At 51.1% G+C, this 22,623-nt stretch overlaps 3 protein-coding genes across 3 annotated transcripts in view; 2 read left to right on the top strand and 1 right to left on the bottom strand.

Moving 5' to 3' along the window:
• The window catches only part of MED12L (mediator complex subunit 12L), a 102,132-nt gene extending 96,845 nt beyond the window's left edge, over positions 1-5,287 (bottom strand). Inside the window, exon 1 of the mRNA XM_039557032.1 lies at positions 5,125-5,287. Within this exon, the coding sequence (XP_039412966.1) occupies positions 5,125-5,223 (99 nt within the window). The 5' untranslated portion in view covers positions 5,224-5,287. The remainder of the gene's footprint in view (positions 1-5,124) is intronic.
• A 2,517-nt stretch (positions 5,288-7,804) lies between these two features.
• Positions 7,805-14,481, top strand: CLRN1 (clarin 1). Its single transcript, XM_039556593.1, is given in 4 exon segments — positions 7,805-8,083; positions 8,086-8,106; positions 11,216-11,395; positions 12,374-14,481. Coding segments are annotated over 4 exon segments (696 nt in total). The 5' UTR covers positions 7,805-7,854; the 3' UTR covers positions 12,640-14,481.
• Positions 14,482-15,007: 526 nt separating this feature from the next.
• On the top strand, positions 15,008-22,422 carry MINDY4B (MINDY family member 4B). Its single transcript, XM_039557030.1, has 12 exons — positions 15,008-15,111; positions 15,364-15,409; positions 15,972-16,109; positions 16,839-16,958; positions 18,261-18,352; positions 18,465-18,777; positions 19,168-19,233; positions 19,763-19,833; positions 19,986-20,055; positions 20,387-20,503; positions 20,556-20,820; positions 22,213-22,422. Exons 1-12 carry the CDS (start codon positions 15,008-15,010, stop codon positions 22,353-22,355), a joined length of 1,545 nt encoding a protein of 514 aa, XP_039412964.1. The 3' UTR covers positions 22,356-22,422.
• Positions 22,423-22,623: the final 201 nt, after the last annotated feature.

Genomic DNA, 22,623 nt, shown 5'->3' with positions numbered 1-22,623 from the left:
CTGCCTCTGAAGAGAAGGCACAGATCTCCCCAAGGAAGCAGTTACCTGCCACCACAGGTACTCTACACAAGCTCAGGTGATCCACAGACAACTGGTATTGAGTGAGATGGCTGTGAAATACCCTCTGAAAGCAAAGAGCAACTGCACTGTGACCAAGCAAAGAGCAGAAAATAAAGTTAAGAATGTCACCGTTTTTCTAGAAGATTTTATTCCTAGTTTTGGGTGACATGTCTCCCAAAAATAGCAACCCAGAAGCTTCCTTTCAGTTTCTTCTCTTACACTTTGCCATGCATTATGCTTTTCAGTATTTTCCCAAAGTTTGGGAGTAACACAGCAGACTAACATATTTTGAGGAACTCTAAGCTCTCCAAGGTTTGTGAACTTAGCAAAGCTCATCTGAATTTTAAATTAAATCCACCAGAATTGCTGGAACACTACTCCACCCACACTATCCCCCAGACAGTCCTGAAAACACAGCTACAGAGAGAGCTGGAAGTGATCAAAGACATTACAAGCAAACAAATAAAAGGTAAATTGCAAACAGATGGAGACATTGTTACTAATAGCACCACTTCCAGAGCTGACCCCGGTTCTGTTATCTTTAAACTTTGCCTTTTAAAACACACTATCTAAATTTCAGCATTATGCTGAAAATAACCAAGAACAGTCTGTTGTACTCCACACCTACCACCACTGTAGGAACAAGCTGTGAGGGGCTGACAACACAAACACATCAGTGCTTGGTTTGTCTGGCTCCATTAGTAGCTCAGATTTCCTCTACTACTTCAGCAAGAAAACTCAGGACGTGGCACAGTTACATAACTGAGCACCACATGGAAATGAAAAGACATCACCTGCAAACACAGGGAATGGAGACACCTTTACAAACAAAATGATAAAATGGATGTTCACAGGAGCTCTCGTTACATCACACTCGTACCAGCTCCGTTACCAGCTCAGGCTCATTCCCTGAGAGCAGGGCTGTGCCCTGGCAGAGGGGAAGCTCCTGGGCACAGAGGCAGGAACGCCAGCACAGCTCAGCTGTACATGCTGATCGTACCAGGGGCAAGTCCACGCTACCTGGCCGTGTGCTAAGGAGAAGAACAAGAGCACTCAGGCTGCTGTCACTGAGTGGTGCCCATGCCACAACACACTGGTTCTTCTGGGCTCCTGCAGGAATGGCGAGCTGCCTTTCCAAACGCCAGCCACGGCCCCAAGCATGCCCAAACAAGGCTTAAAACCCTTCTGCAATTTTAAATAGCCAAGTGAACATTCAGGCCCAAATTGCACTAATTTGTTTCAGACAGACTTTTACTTGTTTTGTGTGGGATATTCAAGCCCCGTGCACAGCCCCGTGTGTGAACACAGCCCGTACAGGCGGGATCTGTCAGAAGGGCAGCCTGAGAACCTCGAGCTGGTGTTCCTGCAAGAAGTCTGTGCACGGTCCTTCGCTCCAGAGTGCTGCTCTGAGGACCACACCTGTGACACTTACCCAGCCAGCTGCCTCAGGTCAGCCGTATCTACAAGAGAACAAATGAGCTCACTGCTGGAATCGAGCATTGTGGTGTTATTGTTGGGTGTTCTGGACTGTATAATCCTATATTCATTTGCTTTTAATTAATAGGAATGAGCTCTTTCAACTGAAGCATTCTCCTGCTTCCCTACAGCTGCAGTAACACTTGCTCAATGCAGCACCAGGCCAATGAAAGAAAAGCAGGGAGCTAAGGATGCGTCAAGGTTTTGACAAACGAGGAACTGGTCAGTGGATTCTGACATCTTAGCTGGACAAACAGACAATGTGCAGAGCTATACCAGCACTGTTTGACAGGCAAACCCAAGGAATCTTTGAAATCTTTCTCCAAAACCTCAAAAATATCCTTTCAAAATAGAATTCTAAAAGAAGTCCAAATTAAACTCACAAAAGCAACTAAGTGAATCTTTTAAATTAGTCATTACTTTTAGATCCTCTCACATGCTCCATCTTTTGCTTCATGTCTTTTTAATACGACAGAGCTCATACCTTCAGCAGCTTGGAGTAACCACAGCATTAGCTTGGAGACCCAAACCTGTGGAGACAGGGAGGTCCAGGGTTCCAACCCAGGGCGATAAACCCTCCACTCAGTTCAGCTTACACTATCCAATGCCAGGTTTGAACAACAAGATCAAAAAATAACTCCCCAAAAAAGGCTATAAAATACTGTGCCAGTCAGAGATTATGAAACAAGCTGTATTTCATGATGCAGAGAGGAATAAAATATTTAGAGGAGCATTATCTGTCCCAAATCAACAACTCCTAAGTTACAAGTAAGGATTAGCCATGCCCAGCAGCCAACCATGGGCAAGAGCAGGTTTTGATGGAACAGACACTGAAAGGGCCCAGAGGGATACCCAGCTGGGATATGGGGGACCATTCTGGAGAGGCTTCTGGCAGAAATTTCAACTGCTTTACCCATCCTACCAGTGAGGAGGGAGCCTGGGCTACTGGTGAGTGCAGACGTTGGAGAATGGAGCCTTGAGGGTCAAATCCTGTGTACCACGTGCAGAGAAGAGGATGTCATTTCTTCTGTCTGAAAACTATTTCTTAGCATAAAATAATGTCAATTGTACTTTCTCATGCTTTGAAACCCAATTCAACTGAAGTTAAAAGCATTACTCACAAGTAAAATCATCAGGCTCTGGCCTGCAGACATGGCACATTCCATGGGTTTATTGGCTTGTAACAAACACAATTTGCAGTATATTTTACCCATCTTAAGGAGATGGTGGTAATTCAGAGCACAAAAAAGTGTTAGCTGATTCCAACACTTGCCTTCAGCTGCTGCAGCCAGGACAGGCTAACGTCACAAACTCTAGAGAGCTCAGATGTCTTCTAGAGAAAAGGCTGGAAAGAGGTGGAAAGCAGGAGGGCAAGTAGAGGCCAGGAAAAAAGTGGAGGCCGAGACGGGGTAGGAGGCTGGAAAGGGGTGGGAGGCTGGTTTCCAAAGCACCTTTTGCTCCACATCAGCAGCATACATTGCTCATGTACAGAGAAACTACTTGCAAAGCACTGACCAAAGTTCAAAAAAACCACATTACAGAAAGACAAGGAAAGCTAATTTCTTCCGGTCTTTCCCTTTCAGAGCAATATGAGGTGCTAAAAGCAGCCCCAGCAGGTAAGTGCCTCCAAGCAGAAGCTATGCCTATGCCATTTGAAGACTTCCTCCCCCCACACCCTCATTTCTGCAGAGGGTATTTTGCACACAGGGTGCACGCCCAGCGCTCAGGGGGCCGAGCCCTAGCCCAGGCTGTTCACAGGGGACCTTGCTAAGGACACGGATTTGCACCTGGTACCCAGGTGAACAGGCTCCAAAGCATGAGAGCCCAGGGCCCCGGGAGGTGCTGCTCCTGGCAGAGAGGGAGCTTAGAAAGGCACAGAACAACAGTCGGCGACAGCGACATCACCAGAGAGTCCATCCCAGCTCCACTGGGACCTGTAAGTCTGTGTTGGTCTCCTTCAAATGACAGCCAGCCCTCAGCAGCCCCGAAGCTAGGGGACACAGGGCTGTGTCCTGTACATGTGACACACACAAAAACGTTGCACCAACACAGGTGGAACAAAGACTTTCTGCAAACCAGGGGAAATCAATCCCATTGTGGCCAGTAACGAGACTGTTGCAGTTATTTTCTAGTCAATAATGCACCCATGAAACCTATTTTAAATATTAACCATCTGGGCACTTGCTACTTCCATTCTTATTGTAATGGGCTGCATATTTATAAATATGTCTGCAAGAATCAGTTCACCACCTGACTAAAAATATTCAACAGTCCAGAACTAAAAATTTATCTCCATACATTGTCACAGCCAAGTTTGGATGCAGTCCTGCCAGCCTAGTCAGGATAGAAATTGTCATAGCATAGAAACTACAAGTTAGAGGAGTATTTCCAGTTACTGTGACCATCAAGGTTGATGAATAGTAGAGTGAGGAGACAGAAAGATACCGGAGGTCACAGACCCTGAGGTATGTCTCAAAGCATTAGCAATGGACTTAAATCCACATCTTTTACTGCCTGGTGTCTCGGCTCCTCTCAGCCAGCGCTAACCAGCAGTCACTCTTACGGCTGCCCTCCAGCCTATGTGAACCAGATGATGATGCTCATAAACTACTAACAAATTACCCTAATTAGCCTCCTTGCTGGAAACCTCTACAATACAACGTGACAACAGACCAGGCAAAGAGCAAAGCATGAAGAGAGTTGCATGGCTACCCAGCTGTACTTGCTCGAGTTAAGCAGTGCTCATCCTCATCACCAGCCTGATGACTTCCATGAGTGCCGAATTCGCCAGGACAGAGGGCAGCCAGGGACAGCAGCAAAGGACACCCCAGAGGCCGGGGCAGAGATACCTGCAAACACAGCTTTGTGTACAAGACACAACACAGCACACAAGGCCAATCTCGGCGAAACCATTGACTTTGCTGGGAGACATCCAGTTCACAAACCCTTCCCAGAGGCTCCTTCCGTTCACCTATGAAGGATTGGCAGCTGGGAAGCAAGACTGAAGCCAGGCCAGGGAGAGCAGTGCGCTGTGGAGCTTTGCTGGAGGAGCCAGCCACACCACAGCACCTGCCTGAGCTACATGCTTGCCCCAGCTCTGGTGGCATTGGGTCTCTGTGGGTTTGGTTGTGGTATTTGCAAGAAGGAGAGCCACAGCCTGATGGCAAAGCACAACTTTCAGCCTCTACCCTCCCTTTTCAGATGCATTTCCCGACCTTCAACACCGTGCAGGCGTTTCATTCCTCTGACGGCAGATCCCTGCCATCAGGTCAGACACATGGTGGGCAGCTGAGCAGGACCACGTTCACCCCCGGCCACTGGCATCCCTCACTCTCCCTGAGCCAGGGGTGCCCTTCACAGGCCGGGGGTGCCCCTCACAGCAGGCAGTTGTACCCTCACGGCTGCGCCTTTTCCGCCCTCCCCGCAGGCAAGCGCGGTGCCGCGGCCGCGCTGCGGGGAGCGGGGCGGTGAGCGGGACGGCGGCCCCCGCTCACCGCAGAAAATGCAAGTCAGCGGCGGCTCCGCAGGCGCCGCTCAAAAGTTTCGGGGGAGGCGCGGGCCAGCAGCCGCGGGCCCGGCCGGTCTCACCTCCTTCTGGCGCGGGTCCTGCGGGTAAACGTCGGGCGGCCCCAGGCGCGGGCGCTTGAGCGGCCGGTGCTCACAGCTGAGGAGCCCGAAGGCGGCCATGATCGCTCATGTTCGCGGGCGGCGAGCGCCAGGGAGCGGCATCGGCGGCGCGCCCCCCGCTCACCCCGCGCCGGGGGCGGGCTGCGGGCGGCGGGGCCGGGCGGGGGCGGCGCGGCCCGGCCCATCCCCTCCGCCCCCGCGGCAGGTGCGGACCGGGCCCCCGCGCTGCCGGGCACGGAGCCCTCGGCTGTCCCCGGGCTGGCGGGGCTGAGGCGCCGGGGCAGCGTCCGGGCAGTGGAGCGGGGCGGCCGAGCACCCGCAGGGGCTCAGCGTCCGCACCCTGGCGCTTCCCCCATCTTTATGGGGGAAGAAATCATCAATCCCCTCGGCGGCAGCGAGCGCCCGGCAGCACGGAGCTCCCCGCACAACGCCGGCCGCCCCGGGGGCGCTGCCCGGTGCGGGTCCGAACCGCCCCGTGCGGCTCGCGGGTGGGCGGCAGAGCAGCAAAGCCCCCCCGCTTCCCAGCTCCAGCGCCCCGAGGCCAAGCGGAGGAGCGAGGGTACCGTCCGTGTGCGCTCTCCCGACCTTCTCCCAGAGGTACCGACCATCTGTAAAGGAGCACGGTGCTGCTCCAGCAGCAGTGACCACATCCCCAGGAGCTGCAGCCTTGGCTGGCCATGGCCTTCCAGCTGCCACTCTGGGCACAGGGCACGCTGCTCCGCCATCCCTAGGGGTGCTCCCGGGGGCCCTCCTGTACCACCCGAGTGGATCCACTGAGCCCAGAGGGCTAAGCAGGACAGGAGATGTGATGTCAAGAGAAGCGCAGTTTCTGATTAATGGATCTTCAAAACACAAGCAATACAACCTGAAAGCTCTAGGGCTCCCTTTTTCCGCGTCAGTAGTTATCCCACACCTGCCCACCTTACTGACAGGGCTGCAGCCGTGATCACAGCCTGGAACCCGTGCCCTGCTGTACAGAACGCCCTCCCCTCGCCTAGCAGAGCTGTCCTTTCCTCAGGTGCTGGAGTGGTGGGTACATTCCTCTATCAGAGTTACAGCAAGCAAGCATGAGAAGTTTTCCCCTTTCTACCCATTATTTGTGCCAGATCCTCTCCCCGTGCTGCATCTCTGGGACAGTACGGACACGGGGTACTTTGGGAAAAACGAGACTAGACACTGGGTTGCAAACAAGTCTAAATAAAATTAACAGCAGCACTCTACAAATGAGCTTATGTTTAAATGTGCTATGGACAAGAACAGGCAAACCACGTGTCTTTTGTCTCTAAGCAGTTCTCTAGTCAAACAATAGATAATTTGAAAGCTGAGGCTGAACTAGGTAATAGCAATAAAGTACTGGTATAATAAAGGCAGGTACTGACCTACACTGTCTCATATTAATTATTTTCATGCATCCAGCTGTGCTTGCAAAGGCAAGGACCAACAAGTCTGATAAACAGGCAATAGCTTAAAAAAAAGCCCAAACCAAATCAGTAAATCCTTTTTACACAGCCTTATTTCATTTCAATTCCAGGTTTCCTTAAAACCTACAAATTTAAACTAGACTCAGTCTTTAAGCCTAGATGATATGATATTCTTGAACCACCTGCAGAGTGCATGCATGCAGTTAACAAAACAGTAAGGTGATCTGATTCGGAAAAAACCCAAACCCCGCTTTTGCTGAAGTCCCTGGCAGTCGGTAGATGGATGCACACGGTGCCTCTGGCCCTCGCCGAGCACCCGCATTGGCCACACTCCAGGGGACGCCGTGCGAAGAGCAAGGCAGGTGCCCAGCGGCAGCAGGACATGAGGCGCAGGAGCCGTGTGTTCCTGAGCCTCAGGGTGGGCTGGGTCTTCCGTGAAGTTTAAGACAAAATGTATTTGTGTATATTTGAAACTTGGACTGAGCAGTTTGCCTGAGCATTCTACACACTGCAGCCGAAACAGCACTGTATATAACAGACACACTGCCCCTGCCAGAGAGCACCCTGATTGGCAAAGCAAGTGCAAGCAGGTGCCCAAAAGCAACTGGATACTGAAAGTCAGCGGTTTGGCAGGGCGCTGTATGTTACCTGGGCATTACCTTAAAGAACAGCAAAAAAGAAATACACCCAGAAGGAAAAAAAAACCAACCAAACCAAACCAAACCAAGAAAATAAAACAACAACCAAAAAACCCAAGAGACCAGCTCAGCATTGCCGACTTTAGAAGAAAACCTGCAAAAATAAACACTCTGAAAACGTCCTTTATGGAGAGCAGATAATCAGATAGAGCAGCCAAGCTGGTCTCTGAACCCCCCACTCATCCACTCCGCCGGGGGCTGGAATGAGCAGAGCACTCATCAAATTACAGAGATCTGTCATCCTAAACCCTCGCGATCAAGTGACAGGGGATGCACTGAAACATCTGCAAAGCTGTACAGAAGGGCGCAGGGAAGAAGAGCCTTTACAGCATCCTCCAGCCAGGGCTGGCTGGGCTCTGGGGCTCGCAGCACAGGGCTGGCTGGGCACTGGGGCACGCAGCACAGGGCTGGCTGGGCTCTGGGGCTCGCAGCACAGGGCTGGCTGGGCACTGGGGCTCGCAGCACAGGGCTGGCTGGGCTCTGGGGCTCGCAGCACAGGGCTGGCTGGGTGCCCGGGGCTCTCCAGCGCTCGGGACCTCGGCACCGCCTCACGGGCAGCCGCGGGTGCCACCATGCCGGCGCAGCAGAAGAAGCTGATCTTTTGCACAGCCGGGGTGCTGAGCTTCGCCTGCGCGCTGGGGACGGCGGCGGCCATCGGCACCCAGCTCTGGGTGAGGGGGACGATCCTCTGCACGACGGGAGCGCTGCTCGTCAACGCCACCGGCCCGGAGCTGCACAAGTTCATCGGCGAGATCCAGTACGGGCTCTTCTCCGGGCAGCGTGTGCGGCAGTGCGGGCTCGGGGGAGACCCTTCCAGTTCTCATGTGAGTACCGATGGCGTTTGAGTTCTTTACACCGCCCTGCTGCCAGCTGGGGCGGCGGGAGAGGGCCTTAGCACGGGCCACGCCAAAGCAACGCTGCCCTTACAGTGCTCTGATCTTCAGGGTCGGTAACTTACTTTATTATGCTAATACAGCCTAGCTAACGTCTTCAAGAATTTATAATGCAGTTACACAAATATCCACATTCCAAAAGATTTATACTACTACTTTAAAAAAGAATAATTGGGGGGTTTAATTAATCTCTGTCATCTTCCTCTGTGTGTCAGCATTACAACGTTACCTCTGTGCTGTCAAGAAGAATGAACTAAACCAGCAAGAGCCTCGGGAAAGAGCTGGGGTACTGGCTGCTATGGAGAAACAAAGCAGCCCAAAAGTTCGCAATCTGTGGCTCTAATTGGAAGAAGGACGGGGGGAGGCTGTCTGGGGAATGCTGGCTGACTCGGTACCTGACGCACAGAATATCAGAGTATTAGTAATGGCTTCACTTTGCATTCATAACCTATTAATCTTCAAGGATAAGAAGATCAATAAAAAAATGATCAAGTGAGACACATTTGTACCCAGCAGCACATGGAACAGTCAGTAAAAGCCAGTTGCTGTGTGAACAATACCTCACCTGAAGTTGCTACAGCACACAGTTTATAATCCTGCTACAACAGCACATGCAAATTGTTCACACCAGTGATTTAATGCAAGGGAAGGTTCCCAGACTAGGTACCAGAAATTATTTACTATATAACATTTTCCCAAAATAGACCAAGTTCATTTAATATAGTATTAGTGTTTGTTCTCTCTAAATTCCATCACTAGTCTGTTTATACAGCTGAAGGTCCCTCTTGATTGCTTTGTGTGCCATCCCAGTGTGCAGTTATTGTACCCTGGGTGAATTTTCAGAGGGGTCTATGCAATCCCAAGGATTTGGTTTACTGCTGTAGGTGAGACTTATGACCCAGGGCTGGTCCAGCTGCCAGCAGCTCTGGGACTGACACTCAGGCTCAGTCAGTGACAGCTGTGAGGCACAGCTGGATGGGGACAAGCTGCAGCCAGGGCAGGAGCATTCACCTCAGAGAGCACTGAGAATAAGATGCTGACCCTGTTCCCTGGGGCTGCAGCAGCCCCTTCCCATCACCTCGGTACCTTGGAAGCTCACCAGGAGCATTCTGGAAAGCAGGACAAACTTATAAAATACAAAGCCATAGCTTAATGCACTCACTGCACTTTAGCATGTCTGAGGAGAACAGACACAGAAAATAGGCTAAATGATTTAGTTCTATGCTTGTTCCCATTAAATGCTCCCCTCTGACCACTATATCTCTTTTAATTGTAGTATGAATTTGCTCTGCCAGCAAACCCAGTTCAGCTGGGGAAAACTTCTGCTCCATTTGTTCCCACTCATTCCCATCAGTTTCTAGGTCAGTGGTTCATTTTCTAAAGGTCTCTGTCATGCACAGCACACACAGGTTCATTCAGGACCATGAAGGAATGTTTTCATTTCCAGACAACATTGCTTCTGGAATTAATTTTTCATGATGCATCACATATGAAATGTTAACAACATAACCAGATATAGATGCAGGTGCGAGGATTCAATACCATGCCATAATTTGGTTTTTTGAAATAAACAATACAAAATTCTATTATTAAATACACAGTTTTGCATGTTTTCCCAAAACATCAGATAGTGTCACAGGAACTAATGCTATTCCTTGTAGGAATCCTGCACAGGAGAGCACTGGAAGGAGCTCTAAGGTCTCCCCAGAGCCTTCCCTTCCCCAGGCTGAACACCCCCAGCTCTCCCAGCCTGGCTCCTTGGCCTTCTCTGGACTCACTCCAGTAGCTCCACGTTGTTTTGATATTGGGGGCCCCAGGGCTGGAGGCAGCTCTGCAGATGGAGTCTCACCTGAGCAGGGCAGAGAGGCAGAATCCCCCCTCGCCTGCTGTTGACACTGTGGGATCAGCCCGGGCACGGGGAGGTTCTGGGTGCCAGTGGACGTGGCCAAAGCACGTGGAGCTTTTCATCCACCAGCACCCCCACATCCTCCTCCTCGGGCAGCTCTCCACACATTCCCCACCCTGCCTGTGTTTGTGCTGGGATTGCCCTGACCCACACACAGGATCTTGCACTTGGACTTGCTGAACTTCATGAGTTTTGCAGACATTTGTTTCAGTAATTTCCTTTTCATCTAGTCAGAGAGATAAATGGACTTGATACCCCCATTACCTGCTGCTCTGTGTTCCTGCATGGTGCTGCAGAGCAGTTTGCTGGAAAAGACCTTACAAGGAGGAGTAATTGATGTGAGGCTGCTTTACTCTCCACACATTACAGCCACAGCAAAGCAGCACGAGGCATTAGTACCTCACTTTGGTCATGCCCCCATGGATCAGGAGCAGTGAAGTGTATTTCGCAGTTCCTTCCAAAATACCTGTTTTTGCCAAACAAACAGGAATTTTTAAAAATTATTTTCTCATGCTGTCTGAATGACTATCCCTGTGTCCTAGACAAACAGGACCAGAATTTGAAATAGTAGCTTAAAAGCTGCATAAAAATATTTAGAATAAATTATTCCTGAATTTGTGCATCCATAATCACAGGATAATTTCATTTCCTATGTCACAACACTTTGTGGGACCTCATGAACATAAATGAAAACAAAGTCTAAAGAAAGACTTATTGTCCCACTCCCAAAGAAGAGTGGATGGCCAAGCCTTCAGCCAAGGGAGATCAGTCCCATAACACCGGCACTGTGAGAGGCCTCTGTGACACCTTGCGCCAGACCTGCCTCCTCAAATAAAACTTCCTGGTTTTTCCCAGAGGACTACATTAAGGACCAAATACCACCCACAGGAAGGGGAGAAGAGCCTTTCCGTGGAGCTGGTCTCTCTCTCCTTGCCAGTCTATGCTTCTGAGTTTCACAGAATTTTTCTGTCTCCAAATATCCATGAAAAAGCATTTCTAGTTAATAACTTCATCTGGCTGCATTTAGAAGAGCAGGATTAAAACAGTTATCACAAATGAGCAGGAACCCCCAGCCTGACTTCAAGACAACTTTGCCTAATGTGTATAATAATGTTGTGTTTGTTTTGTTTTCAGTTTTTCCAGATTTGCTCAAAATTATCCCTGCAAGTATCCATGTTAGTGTCATTCTCTTCTGTACAGTACTGATTGTCTTTGCTCTGGTGGGAGCAGGGTTCTTCATGTTCAATGCTTTTGGCAGCCCCTATGAAACACTGCATGGCCCCGTCGGGTTGTACCTCTGGAGCTTCATCTCCTGTGAGTACCAGCAGGTCTGTCCTGAGGGCTGACACCGCTCTGAGTCCAGTACTCACGATGACCCTTTGTCAGCAGAGGAGGGCGAGTTAAGGAGTGTGGCTGCATTGTCTCCAAATTGGCTAAATCAAGCCAGGCAGGAGGGCGGGTGACTCTGCTGTATCAAAACATGTGTTTTCCAAATTGAAGTTGAGAGATAAAATGGGGAGATCCCACACGAGGGTGGGTGGCAGGACAGGAATGGGCAAGCAGCTGCAGGAATCCAGGGCAGAAGGGCCCCAGAGCTGGGGTGGCATCACAGACACCCAACACACAGTCAGAATCAGGAACCACGCCAGAGTAGGAAAAGGGGGAAAAAAACAACCAAAATACATCAGTGATGCAACTGCTCCCACAACAGGAGAGTTCCAGACAATGTAAGCAAGGCCACCACTTAGAGCAGCACAGCCTTCCCAAGGACAGAAGAGCTGAGCAGACAGAGAGCAAGAGGCTGGCAGCAGCTCCCTGTAGTGTGGTCTCTGAGAAGAACCCTGCCGTGCAGGGATAACAGAGTGTCCCCATCCCTCTGCCATGCACCCACTCTCTGGGCTGCTGGCTTGGCTGACAGGCAGATTTACCCTGGCTTTACAAGGTATTACATGTTACAATCATATTTAACCAAGGACTTCAGTACCTGTTTATCTTCAGGCACAGAGAGAGCTCCATTATGCTCAACGGGACAATGAGCAACTTAAAGCTGAACATGAGCACAGATACTTTGCTGGCTCAGGGCACTAAAGCAGCTATGTTAAATATTCCTGGTCCTGAGCCAAATTCAATTAGAAAAGCTTACCCATTTCAATAGCTATTGGCTTGGATTCCAAAAATAATCCCTGTTAAAGCTAAATGGCCATAAAAACATTCTCCATGGGGTATTTGGCTGCAGTGTACATCGTAGCTGAAGGATTGCTGAGGTGATGAGCATCTCCCCCTCCCTTTCAGGTTCCTGTGGTTGCCTCATCATGATTCTCTTCTCCTCAGAGGTGAAGATCCACCACCTTTCAGAGAAAATTGCTAATTTCAAAGAGGGAACTTTTACATTCAAGACTCACAGTGAACACTTTGCAAATTCCTTCTGGACCATCCTGGTTTGCTCCCTGGTGCACTTCCTCAATGCCCTGCTAATCCGATTTGCTGGATTTGAATTTCCCTTTTCAAAACCAAAAGATTCAGGGACAATCACAGGAGCGGTTGACCTGATGTATTAAAATTATGGGATTTAAGAATATTTCAAGTAAAGAAATTTGTCACTATTACAATCAACAACCACCAGATGTACCAACTTGTGAATGATTAACTCTAGAGAAGGTAAAAAAAGGGAAGTTTCAAATAAGTGTCAATAAGGTGTATGCGTGAACAAAAGAAGATGTGCTGGATGGTAATGTCTGGATGGAAAAGCCCTCTTTCTTGGGGTAAGACCTTACTAAGACTTTTTTCCTGTAAACTTTGGAAAGTGGCTGGTATGAAGTAAAACAGGAATCTCAGTAGCATTGCACTGAATCTGGGAAGTCCAATCGGTGGGTTGCACTAGAAACACACACTCACCAGCAGCAGCTTTGCCCTTCAGCCCTGGTGAAGGCAAGGATGAAGCCGTGACCACGTCAGAGCAGCAGGGCCCAGGGACAGCCGGTAAACTTACAGACACCCAGCAAGGGACAGGACAATGCACAACATAGCTCTGCCCCAACACCCCTCAGACTCCAGCTCACATGTGTGGTGCTCAGAGGGCAAAACCCAAACACCTGCACTTTGATCTGGCTTCACATGCATGGCAACAGCATCATTTCTCTCCATTAAACTCTCTGGGTTTTTTCTTTTAACAAATCAAACTGTGCTCCAAACCCAGAGTCCTGGGTGCCCTCATTTCCCCAGCAGTTGCTGCAGCTTGGTGACAAAGCTGACGCAGCACACCGGATGCAGGGGAAATGCCACGTGCTTGCCCAAGGGAGGCAGCCAGGCTTGGTGCTGCTGAACAAACTCTCTTTGCTCATCAGGCAAAGGGCGTTTCCCAGAGCAGAGTGACGGGAGTGAGCCCAGGTACCTTCACCTTCCACTGCCCCCTCCAGAGAACAGCCCTGCAAGTTCTCATCAAACACCACCAATAAACCAAGTCAGAACCTGTGGCAAAGGGCAGCAATAACATAACAGACAGGCTCCTGTGCAGGCTGCAGCTCAGCAGAGACTGAGGAACGAGCACATGAGGGTCTGGCACGGGAAGCCAGAACAGACGGACGCATCAGCCCTCGCCCCCCTAAACATCCCCGAGTCAGCAAAAGCAACAGATGCTGCGCCAGGCAGAGCCAGCCCAGCTACGGGCAGGCAGAGCCTCGCACCACCAAACACTACCTCTGTGGGGTTCCCTGGCTGCCTTGGAGGTGAGGTGCTCCTCACAGGACACAGAAACAGCCCTCAGAACAAACATGGGTAGAGAACCCCTGCCCCATTTATCTGCAAGGGCTGCACCCAGCTGTGGGTGAGGAGCAATTCCACCCAGCATCCACTCGGTCCCCGGGTACAGGTCAGGCCCAGGTACCAGAGCCCTCTGTGCTTCAGGATCTACCAGCCCACGAGGCCTTACTGACTTTGATGTGATTTTTCATACTTTTACTGTGAAAGGCAAAATACTGCTGGGTTATTGTAAAGGTTTGTCAGCTGTATCCTTTCCCAAGGTGGCTCTGCCCCTGCATCTCCCCAGATTTTAACAATGTGGAAGGGCTTCTGCAAATCAGTACAACTCCCAACTTTTTCATAATTTTCTTCTTCATCTATACACATATTCTTCCTAATGTTAATGTATGTTCTTAAAATATAATTTGTATTGCATCTCATGGTATTGTTTACTACACAGCAAATGCAAACCCATTCCTTTGCTGTACAGAAAAGAGCAGCCCCAACCTGGGGTCTGAGTGTCCTCACAGGGGTCACTGTGCCCAAAGCCTGGCTCGACCACCCCCACATCCCCCCCTGTGCCCGAGCATCAGCCCAGCTGTTCCTGAGGCAAGCAACAACTTCTTACCAGCAAAATAAAATTAAGACCATGTTTGTCTCACGCAGTGTTTGTGGGTTTGACCAGCTGAAAGAGCAGATATGGTCTGCCCAGTGCAAACCATGAGGAAGCCCCAGCACGGACCCTGAGGGTACCCCGGAAAAGACCCTTGGGGAGCCTCAGCATGGACCCTGGACCTCCTTTGATCCATGAAAATGCCCCCGCTCCTGCCCCACTTTGGGAAACACCCTCGTTCCTGCTCCATGCTGGAAAATGCCCCTGCTCCTGCCCCACGCTCCTGCCACCCGCAGCCACCCCCCGCCCCGAGCAGCCACCGCTGCCGTCATCCCCACTCTGCTCTTCTGGCATTAAACATTGATGCTGCCGGCACAGCGAGCAGGGCAGCGCGGGCTGGGACGGGCTCTCCCGACAATTCAATCGCGATGTGACGGGGGGCTGCCCGCAAGCCCCGGGGACGGGCAGGAAGGTCGGTGCCTCTCAGCAGCGCGGGTCAGGGAGCTGCTCCCCCCGCAGCTCCGGTGCCCAGAGCATCACTCGGAGCATCGCCCGAAGGGAGCGCGGCGGCTGCGATGGGTGATCGGGGGGCTGAGCACGCTGCGCCTACAGAGCTGGAGGAGATCACCAGCAGAATCTCTGATCTGACCAAATGGAGAGAAATCTTTAGTTTCCATGGGTAAGATTTTTATTCTGCTTCTTTAACACAGTTTTAATTCCAGGTGGTTATTTAATGTAATTTTTAGTTATGTTTTATTACAAAACATGTGGCAATGACAAAAGGTCTTCATGTACTCAGTAAAAATATAAATGCTACAGCTCTTACTCATCCTTTGTTCTGGGGTTCTCTTCTGGTTGGACTCCGGTTTCTCCACATGCTAGCAATACCTCTGATGGGTGTTTCAATTTGTACTTTATTTTACATTTTCAGCTTGGAAGTCAACAGCACGACTCATCAGGGAACTCCTTTTCCAAAGGTAAAATTTTCTGTTTGTCTGGTGAGTTTTGGGCTGTCCTTGGTTGGCACACTGAGGAGGTCACACATCCATACCTGCAGCCCAGGTATCTATGGAGATTAATTTCTCATGCTGCTCCTTTGAGAAACAGATGTTTTCTTCATATATTTTGAAATCAAAGGGGCAGACCAGTCCAACACTTGATTTACCTTTCTGTCAAAAACTAATGGTTTTCACAGTGAGTTTTAGAATACATGAAAGAGGAAGACAAACTAAGATCTCCAAAATGTAAGTATTTGGAAAACCTGCTGCGCCCTTAAGTTGGGAGACACGGAAGGGTATTCCCTGTAATTCAAACACAGCACTATTACCTGCTCCAGTCATTAGCTCCTAGGGATGTGTTGGGAATGTCTGAACACAGCTGGAAGTCAAGGGCACCCATGTTCCAGGGCAGCACGTGCCCCCCACGCCCCTGTCAGCCTACAGCCAGGTGCTGTGTGCACCCTGGGAACATCGGGGGGAACATTCCGTGCATGGAGGCAGCAGCCCTGGGGTGATGCACTGTCTGCTCCTATCCCTGCAGCAAGGACGGAGCAGTGCCGGCAATGGACCACCCGGAGCCGGGGAGTCCCCAGGGTCGCAGCCACCCTCCACCATCCCCCAGCCCCTCCTGCCCCCTCAGGGTGTGGGTGGCTGCCCCATCTCCCTGGACACGGCAATGGTGAGCTGCCTGCTGAATTAAGTATGAGCTGTAATTGAATCTCCTGAAGGGAAAGAGACTGGGGAGCCTTTCCCGGTGTTTTGACTGCAGGCTTCAGCCTGCTGTCAGCTGAACAGGGTGTGGAATGGGGATGGATTATTTAGGAGACTCTTAATAAACATGGCTGGAATGCAGCCTTAAAGCTGATACGCAATAATTCTCAGGGGAGAACCAGCAAACGACAACAGGCAACGTTTCCCTGCACTTTGGGGCTTCCCTGACAAAAAGCCTCAGGACCGGAGGCAGGATCATGGAATCATAGCATTGTTTGGCTTGGAAAGGGCCTTTAACACAATCAGTGAAGGATTTCAGCTCCTGTTGGGTGCCTGGCCCCAAAAGCACTGCTGCCAGGTGCTGTTGCCCAGCAACTTGGCAGTTCTGCGGGCAATGGCAGGATGGGGCCCCAGTGCAATCTTCCCCAAAATGTGCACTGTACCCAAATATAAGTTACTACACACAACAACCAAGCTTCACCAGAGTGGCTGAGTGCTGAGTGAAGTGCCTGCATTGAGCTCAAAACATCACCTTTGCTTTGAAGCTGTGAGGCGTGGCTCTAGGTAGATAGCTTGACACTGCTCTGGCTGTGGGCACTCGCACTGCACCTGCACCCCGAGACCCCCTGATGTTACAGACCCTTCACGCTGGGATGAGAGATCTGACCTGGCCCCTCTGCCTCCTCCTCCTCCACAGAGGCTGCAGAAGCTGCTGTTCAGAAACATGACCCCCCTCTTTAGCTTCGAGTGGGCAGCGGCGCACTTCAGGTTCCGCCCGCCACACTCCGATCTGGCCTACGCGCTGGAGGCAGGAAAGGTAAAAGGCACACACAGCAACTGGCACCAGCTGCTTGGTGTCTCAGACACTTGTGGGAGCTGGCAGCCAGTGCGGGGGGACTCAGCGGCACACACACCTGGACCCCACACACCTGCACCCCGCACACCTGCATCCCACACACCTGCACCCCGCACACCTGCACCCCATACACCTGCACCCCACACACCTGCACCCCACACACCTGCACCCCATACACCTGCATCCCACACACCTGCACCATGCACACCTGCACCCTGCACACCTGCACTCCACACATCTGCACCCTGCACACCTGCACCCTGCACACCTGCACCCCGCACACCTGTACCTTGCACACCTGCACTCCACACATCTGCACCCTGCACACCTGCACCCCGCACACCTGTACCTTGCACACCTGCACCCCACACACCTGTACCCCACACACCTGCACCATGCACTCTGCCCATCTGCCAGGCTCAGCTTTCCCCAATGGGAAGGCTTTCCAGGGTGCCAGCTGCAGCCCCTCCACAGCTGTCCTTGCATGGGAGCTGCTGGCCAGAAGCTGGAGTGGGATGGATGGCTTGGAGCCAGTAGCTGGCTGTGGGCATGGACTGTGATACCCTGGTGTGAGATGCTCCCAGGGAGGGCTCAGGAGAGACGCAGCACATTGCAAAAAGACTGTTTCTTTTCTGAAAATTAGACTTAATTCATTCTTCCTGCCCCACTTAGACGTCCAACAAGTCAAGTCACCTAGACTCATTTTCTGAGAGGGAGGTTTTCTTCTTCCTTATTTACCATCACAACACTGCACCCAAAAAAGCAGAAGGCCAAGATAAACATTCAAATTGTAAATCCCCTAAACTTGTCGGAGGCTGAAACGCTGAGTACAACCATGGGTGCCACTCTCTGCATTCCAAAGCCCTGTGCCTACGGAGGGACCACAGCCCTGATGTGTGTGTCAGCACAACGGGGAGCGGGCACAGGCACTCCCATGCATAGCCTCACATCAGCCCTGGGCTGCCTCAGGACCTCTGTCCCTTTGCTGCGAGGCTGGAGGGGACAAAAAACAAACCATGGGGCTTCTAAGCACACATGGTACCTGGAGCTGGGGGCTATTCCCTGGGATGGAGTGATGCAACGGAGGAAGGGAGGGAGGGCACCCACCCATGGGATCCCTGCTGCCCCCAGCACATGGACAGGGCTACCCTGCAGCTTCTTCTCCAGAAGGGCTTCTTGTTGTCCCACTGGCCAGGGTCTGCTGGGAGTGACATGTGCTCATTCAGACTCCTCAGACAGCAGGGGTTGTTTTTCTGTTCCTAGGGAGGAACAAGAGCCATTCTGGTGGCTGTACAAGCACACATCATCTCATACCTGCTCTTCACAAGAGAGACAGAATGTACTCACCTGGAAAGGTAAGTTGCTGGGCCTCATGGGACACATGAAAATTATTTCCATGCATTGCTTGGTCAGTGCCAGCCTCTGGGTTCAGGCAAACCAGATCCAGGCTCAGGTGTGCACCTACAGGTGGGGATATGCACTGGGGAAGAAGCCTTGGCTGATCCCCAGGCAAGGCTTCTTCCCAGCAAATCCTCTGATTTCGGGACAGTGGCATGTGCCTCCCACCTCCCTGGTGTCATGGTCACAGCCCCTGGTTTCTCCCTGGCACAGGCTGTGCCGGGTCGGGCAGTGGGAGCAGGGGCAGGCACTGGCCACGGCTCTGGCAGAGACCCTGTGGGCAGCAGGAGGAGGTGGCAGAGCTGTCGTGTGCCTCATCACTGCCCCTATCACCATGATGCCACCACGTGAAGGCTACAGAGCCAACAGCTTCACAGAGAGAGTGAGTATGGAACCGTCTTCTGCCAACGGGATTTTCCTTAAAGATATCTTTGGCCTGAAACATAGAATCTGCTACACCTTCTCCCTCACTTCTATTGCACCACAAACAGTGATCATCCCAGACCCAGGTCTTGGTGCAGCCCATGATACATCTACCTCTCCTTCACCAAAGGCCCATCTTCCTTCTCCTGCCAAAAGGAGAATCCTGTCAACACAAAGCTGCTCTGCTGAACCCCTGCATAGAGCCAGAGCCCACGGCTGGGGAAGGGGCAGAGCAAACCCTTGCATTGTTCTTCCACTTGACTAACGGAACCATAGGATTCAAAAGCTCAGCTTTTTGGTATAATTCACATCTCCTTTACACCACCCTCCCGGTGCTCATGCCCAACAGATCCAGCTGTTTGAGTTCTCGGAGAAAGCTGCTGCTCAAGGGTTCATCTCTGATCACATACACTGTGTAAGTGGGGATAACTGCTTTATCCAAGTTATTTTCTTGCTAAATTACATCTTATTTCCCATTCAAATTGGGCATTTTGGACACAACAGTGTCATCGTCATCAGGCCATTCACACAGTTAATGTACAGTTAGTTCATGGATCACTTCCAGGATTTCCAGTGGGAAGGGATCCTGCTCCCACGTAAATCCCTGTGACTTTACCCATTATTCCATCTCTCTCAGCCCACAAACACTGGGGGGAAAGGGCAGCATTTTGTACATCATTCAAAGGTGTGATTCCTTGCAGCCTCAGCAAAAATATGGGAAAAATTGTACAAAACCCATTTAGCCAATAACTGAAAGTTTCTTCTTTGTTTTTTTACCTGATCTTATTCAACAAAGTCAGCTACAAAATCTTCCTGGAATAACACTTTACTCATCTAACTCAACACACTCACCTAAGGCTGTATTGAAGCAGAGGAATTGTTTTGATTAAATATTATTTACTGGCCATAATTCCTCCCCCGTGATCCCTTATTTCTTCTTTCAGTTCAAAGGTGAAGGAAGCCATGGAGTGATCCTATTTTTATACAGTTTACTTTTCTCTAGGACACTTGAAAGGTATATTTCACTTTTTAAACATTTTCCTGTAGTTTGGCTACATCTTCTGAAATGGTGTTTTCCTCCCATTCCCGTTGGTCAGGCAGGGAGGTACAGTGTTGCCTCTGGCATGGGCCCAGTGCTGCCCTGATGATCTGTGCTTGGCCATAAAGGGTCCAAGAGGATTTGGGTGACACAGCTCCTCTGTTGAACATCAGTTCTGGAAACATCACCTGTACAGAGGTAGGATCAGCCACGTGTCTCAAGCTTTCTGGTTTTATTATTCCCACATCTGATTTAGGAAAAAATTATCACTTGTTAATTAATGCAAAGAAAAAAGAAGCATAAGGTCATAAAAAAATATTTTGCAATTTTAGTCATGAATGTGCACTTAAAAACAGATGATGATGATGGTGGTTATGATGATGATAGTAACAATAATTTTTAAAAAGCCACTGGCAGCCTGGCATTCCCCTACTTGTGACAGACATGACAGAGCTGGGAGCAGGACATCACCTGCAAAGGGTGTTTGTTCCGTGTCCCCATGGTGTGACTGTGGGCTGTTTCCCCGCAGGCCGTGCTCAGCCTGCTCCTGACAGGACGAGCGAGCCCACGGGAGCTCGGTGGCAGCCAGGAGCTGGAGTCCGGCACCGGGGATGGGGATGGCGAGGCCCCGTGGCAGCGGGGCCCCGTGGGCTTCCTGCGCTGGGAGCGGGCGCCGGTGGAGCGGCAGGTGAGCGCAGGGGCAGCGCCATGGACAGCGGGACCCCCGCCAGGCCCCTGGGCTTGGCACAGCCCAGGTTCCTGCCAAGGGTCCCCGTGCCCAGGTGAGCCCCGGGCTGCGGACGCCTCGGCTGCCCGTGTGGCTGTGCAGCGTCTCGGGCAGGCACAGCGTGCTCTTCGGCACCGACAGCCGGCTGCTCTCCGACTGGAAATCCGAGAGAATTTTCCACCTGTACTTCTACAGTGGGCAGCAGGAGCAGACCCAAACAGCCCACCTGACGATAGGTACGGACCCAGGCTTACCAGGGACTGAGGTATGGGCATCACAGACAACTGTTACTCCTGTGTTAAATACTCAATACAAACTTTAAACACACCAGGAAGCAGGACTGTTTCATTATTAATTCAAAATTTATAATAACCTTCTCTCCAGCTGCCATGGTTTTACCCCATCCAATCCTCAAGCCCCGTGCAGCTGCTCACTCACTCCCCCACCAGCAGGATCAGGGAGAGAATGGGAAGGGTAGAAGCTAAAGAACTTGTGGGTTGAGATAAAGACAGTTTAATAGGAAAAGCAAAAGCCACACACACAAGCAAAGGAAAACAAAGAATTCATTCACTGCTTCCCACAGGCAGGCAGGTGTTCAGCCACCTCCAGGAGAGCAGGGCCCCATCACACACAACAGTGACTTGGGAAGACAAACACCATACTCAAAAGTCCCCTGCTTTCTTCGTCTCCCCACTTTATATACTGAATATGATGTCATACGGTCTGGAATATCCCTTTGATCCTTTCGGGTCCTCTGTCCTGGCTGTGTCTTCTCCCAGACTCCCATGCACTCCCAACTTCCTCACCAGTGTGGCAGTAGGAGGAACAGAAAAGACCTTGGCTCTGTATAATCAGCAACAACAAAATCATCTCTATATTATCACCTCTGTTCAGCACAAACCCAAAACACAGCTCCATACCAGACACTGAGAAGACAATGAATTCTACCCCAGACAAAACCTGCACACCAATGCAGCGAGGCTAGGGCACAGCAGGGGCCACCTGCCTGGCTGACTGAGGCTGAAGTCTGTCTTCCTGCTCAGCACCAGGTGCCACCATGGCCCTCTGGTTCCCCACCAAGTTTCACATCGCCCCAGGACGGATAAAATGCTCCTGTGGCAACACTTGCGTGGCGAACCAGGTTTTGTGCTTGGGGTGCAAGGTTCTTGTTTCTCTGCCGCTGTGCATCACTTGCCTTCCTCACTCGGTGCCTCCTTCCTTGCTCTCCTTTCACTGCAGCACTTAAAGTGAAGTCAGAACCTTGAAACTAAAGGGTAAATCTGCAGGGAAGCAGAGTGATTCAAGATCAACCGTCATGATACCTGTGTGGCCACAGATACTATCTGAGCAACTGCTCAGAAAAGCAATATGCAAACACACCATGCAAGGAGCCCAGAGCTGCATTTAGAGCACCGGAATTTCCTGGGGGGGGGGGCCATGGTGCAGGGCCAGTCGTCAGCCTGGGAGGCCCTGCCTGCACTCCCCCAGCTCCCTGGGGCAGAACGGCAGCACATCTACACCAATACAACTGCAGAAGCTTCTGCTTTTAACCTTCACTGAAACCTTTTTCAGTGGGGTTGGGTTTTTAAGATATTTTTTTAGACATTGATTTTTCATTTCCTCTTCAGACACTCATTCGCATCACTGGGAAGAAGCTCAAAGAGAAGACCCCAGCAGCCCACGGAAGAGGCATCCAGCCCTGGAGATGGCAATCAGGACCAAGTGGGCAGGTGCAACCGTCAGCTGGAATGGGACAGACCCCTTCTTCTAAGGAGTGAGAAGGATGGACCCCTGCTCCTGAAGGATACTGGCATCTCCCACACACTACCAACTCCACTGGTCACTGCAGTCTGTAGGACAAAAAACTCTCTCCCCAATCAAACAGCCTTTGGTGCATTGAAGGGACACCCTGTCCATAAGGCATCATACCCACTGCAAAAGCGTGCACTGGAGGAACAGTGACTAACAAACCTGCCCCACTGCACACCTTTTCCAGGTGGTAGGATGCAGGTTCTCCGCCTTGCCATGACAGCTGGCAG

Source organism: Corvus cornix, chromosome 9 (genome assembly GCF_000738735.6).
Source record: "Corvus cornix cornix isolate S_Up_H32 chromosome 9, ASM73873v5, whole genome shotgun sequence".
Lineage (NCBI taxonomy): Eukaryota > Metazoa > Chordata > Aves > Passeriformes > Corvidae > Corvus > Corvus cornix.
The sequence above is the reverse complement of the archived record's forward strand: the minus strand, read 5'-3'. Positions and strand labels throughout refer to the sequence as shown.

Coding starts and splice junctions, on each gene's coding strand:
- MINDY4B (XM_039557030.1), top strand. CDS start 15,008: ATGGGTGATCGGGGGGCTGAGCACGCTGCGCCTACAGAGCTGGAGGAG. Junction 15,112..15,363: donor GAAATCTTTAGTTTCCATGG/GTAAGATTTTTA, acceptor TTACATTTTCAG/CTTGGAAGTCAACAGCACGA. Junction 18,353..18,464: donor GAATGTACTCACCTGGAAAG/GTAAGTTGCTGG, acceptor GTGCACCTACAG/GTGGGGATATGCACTGGGGA.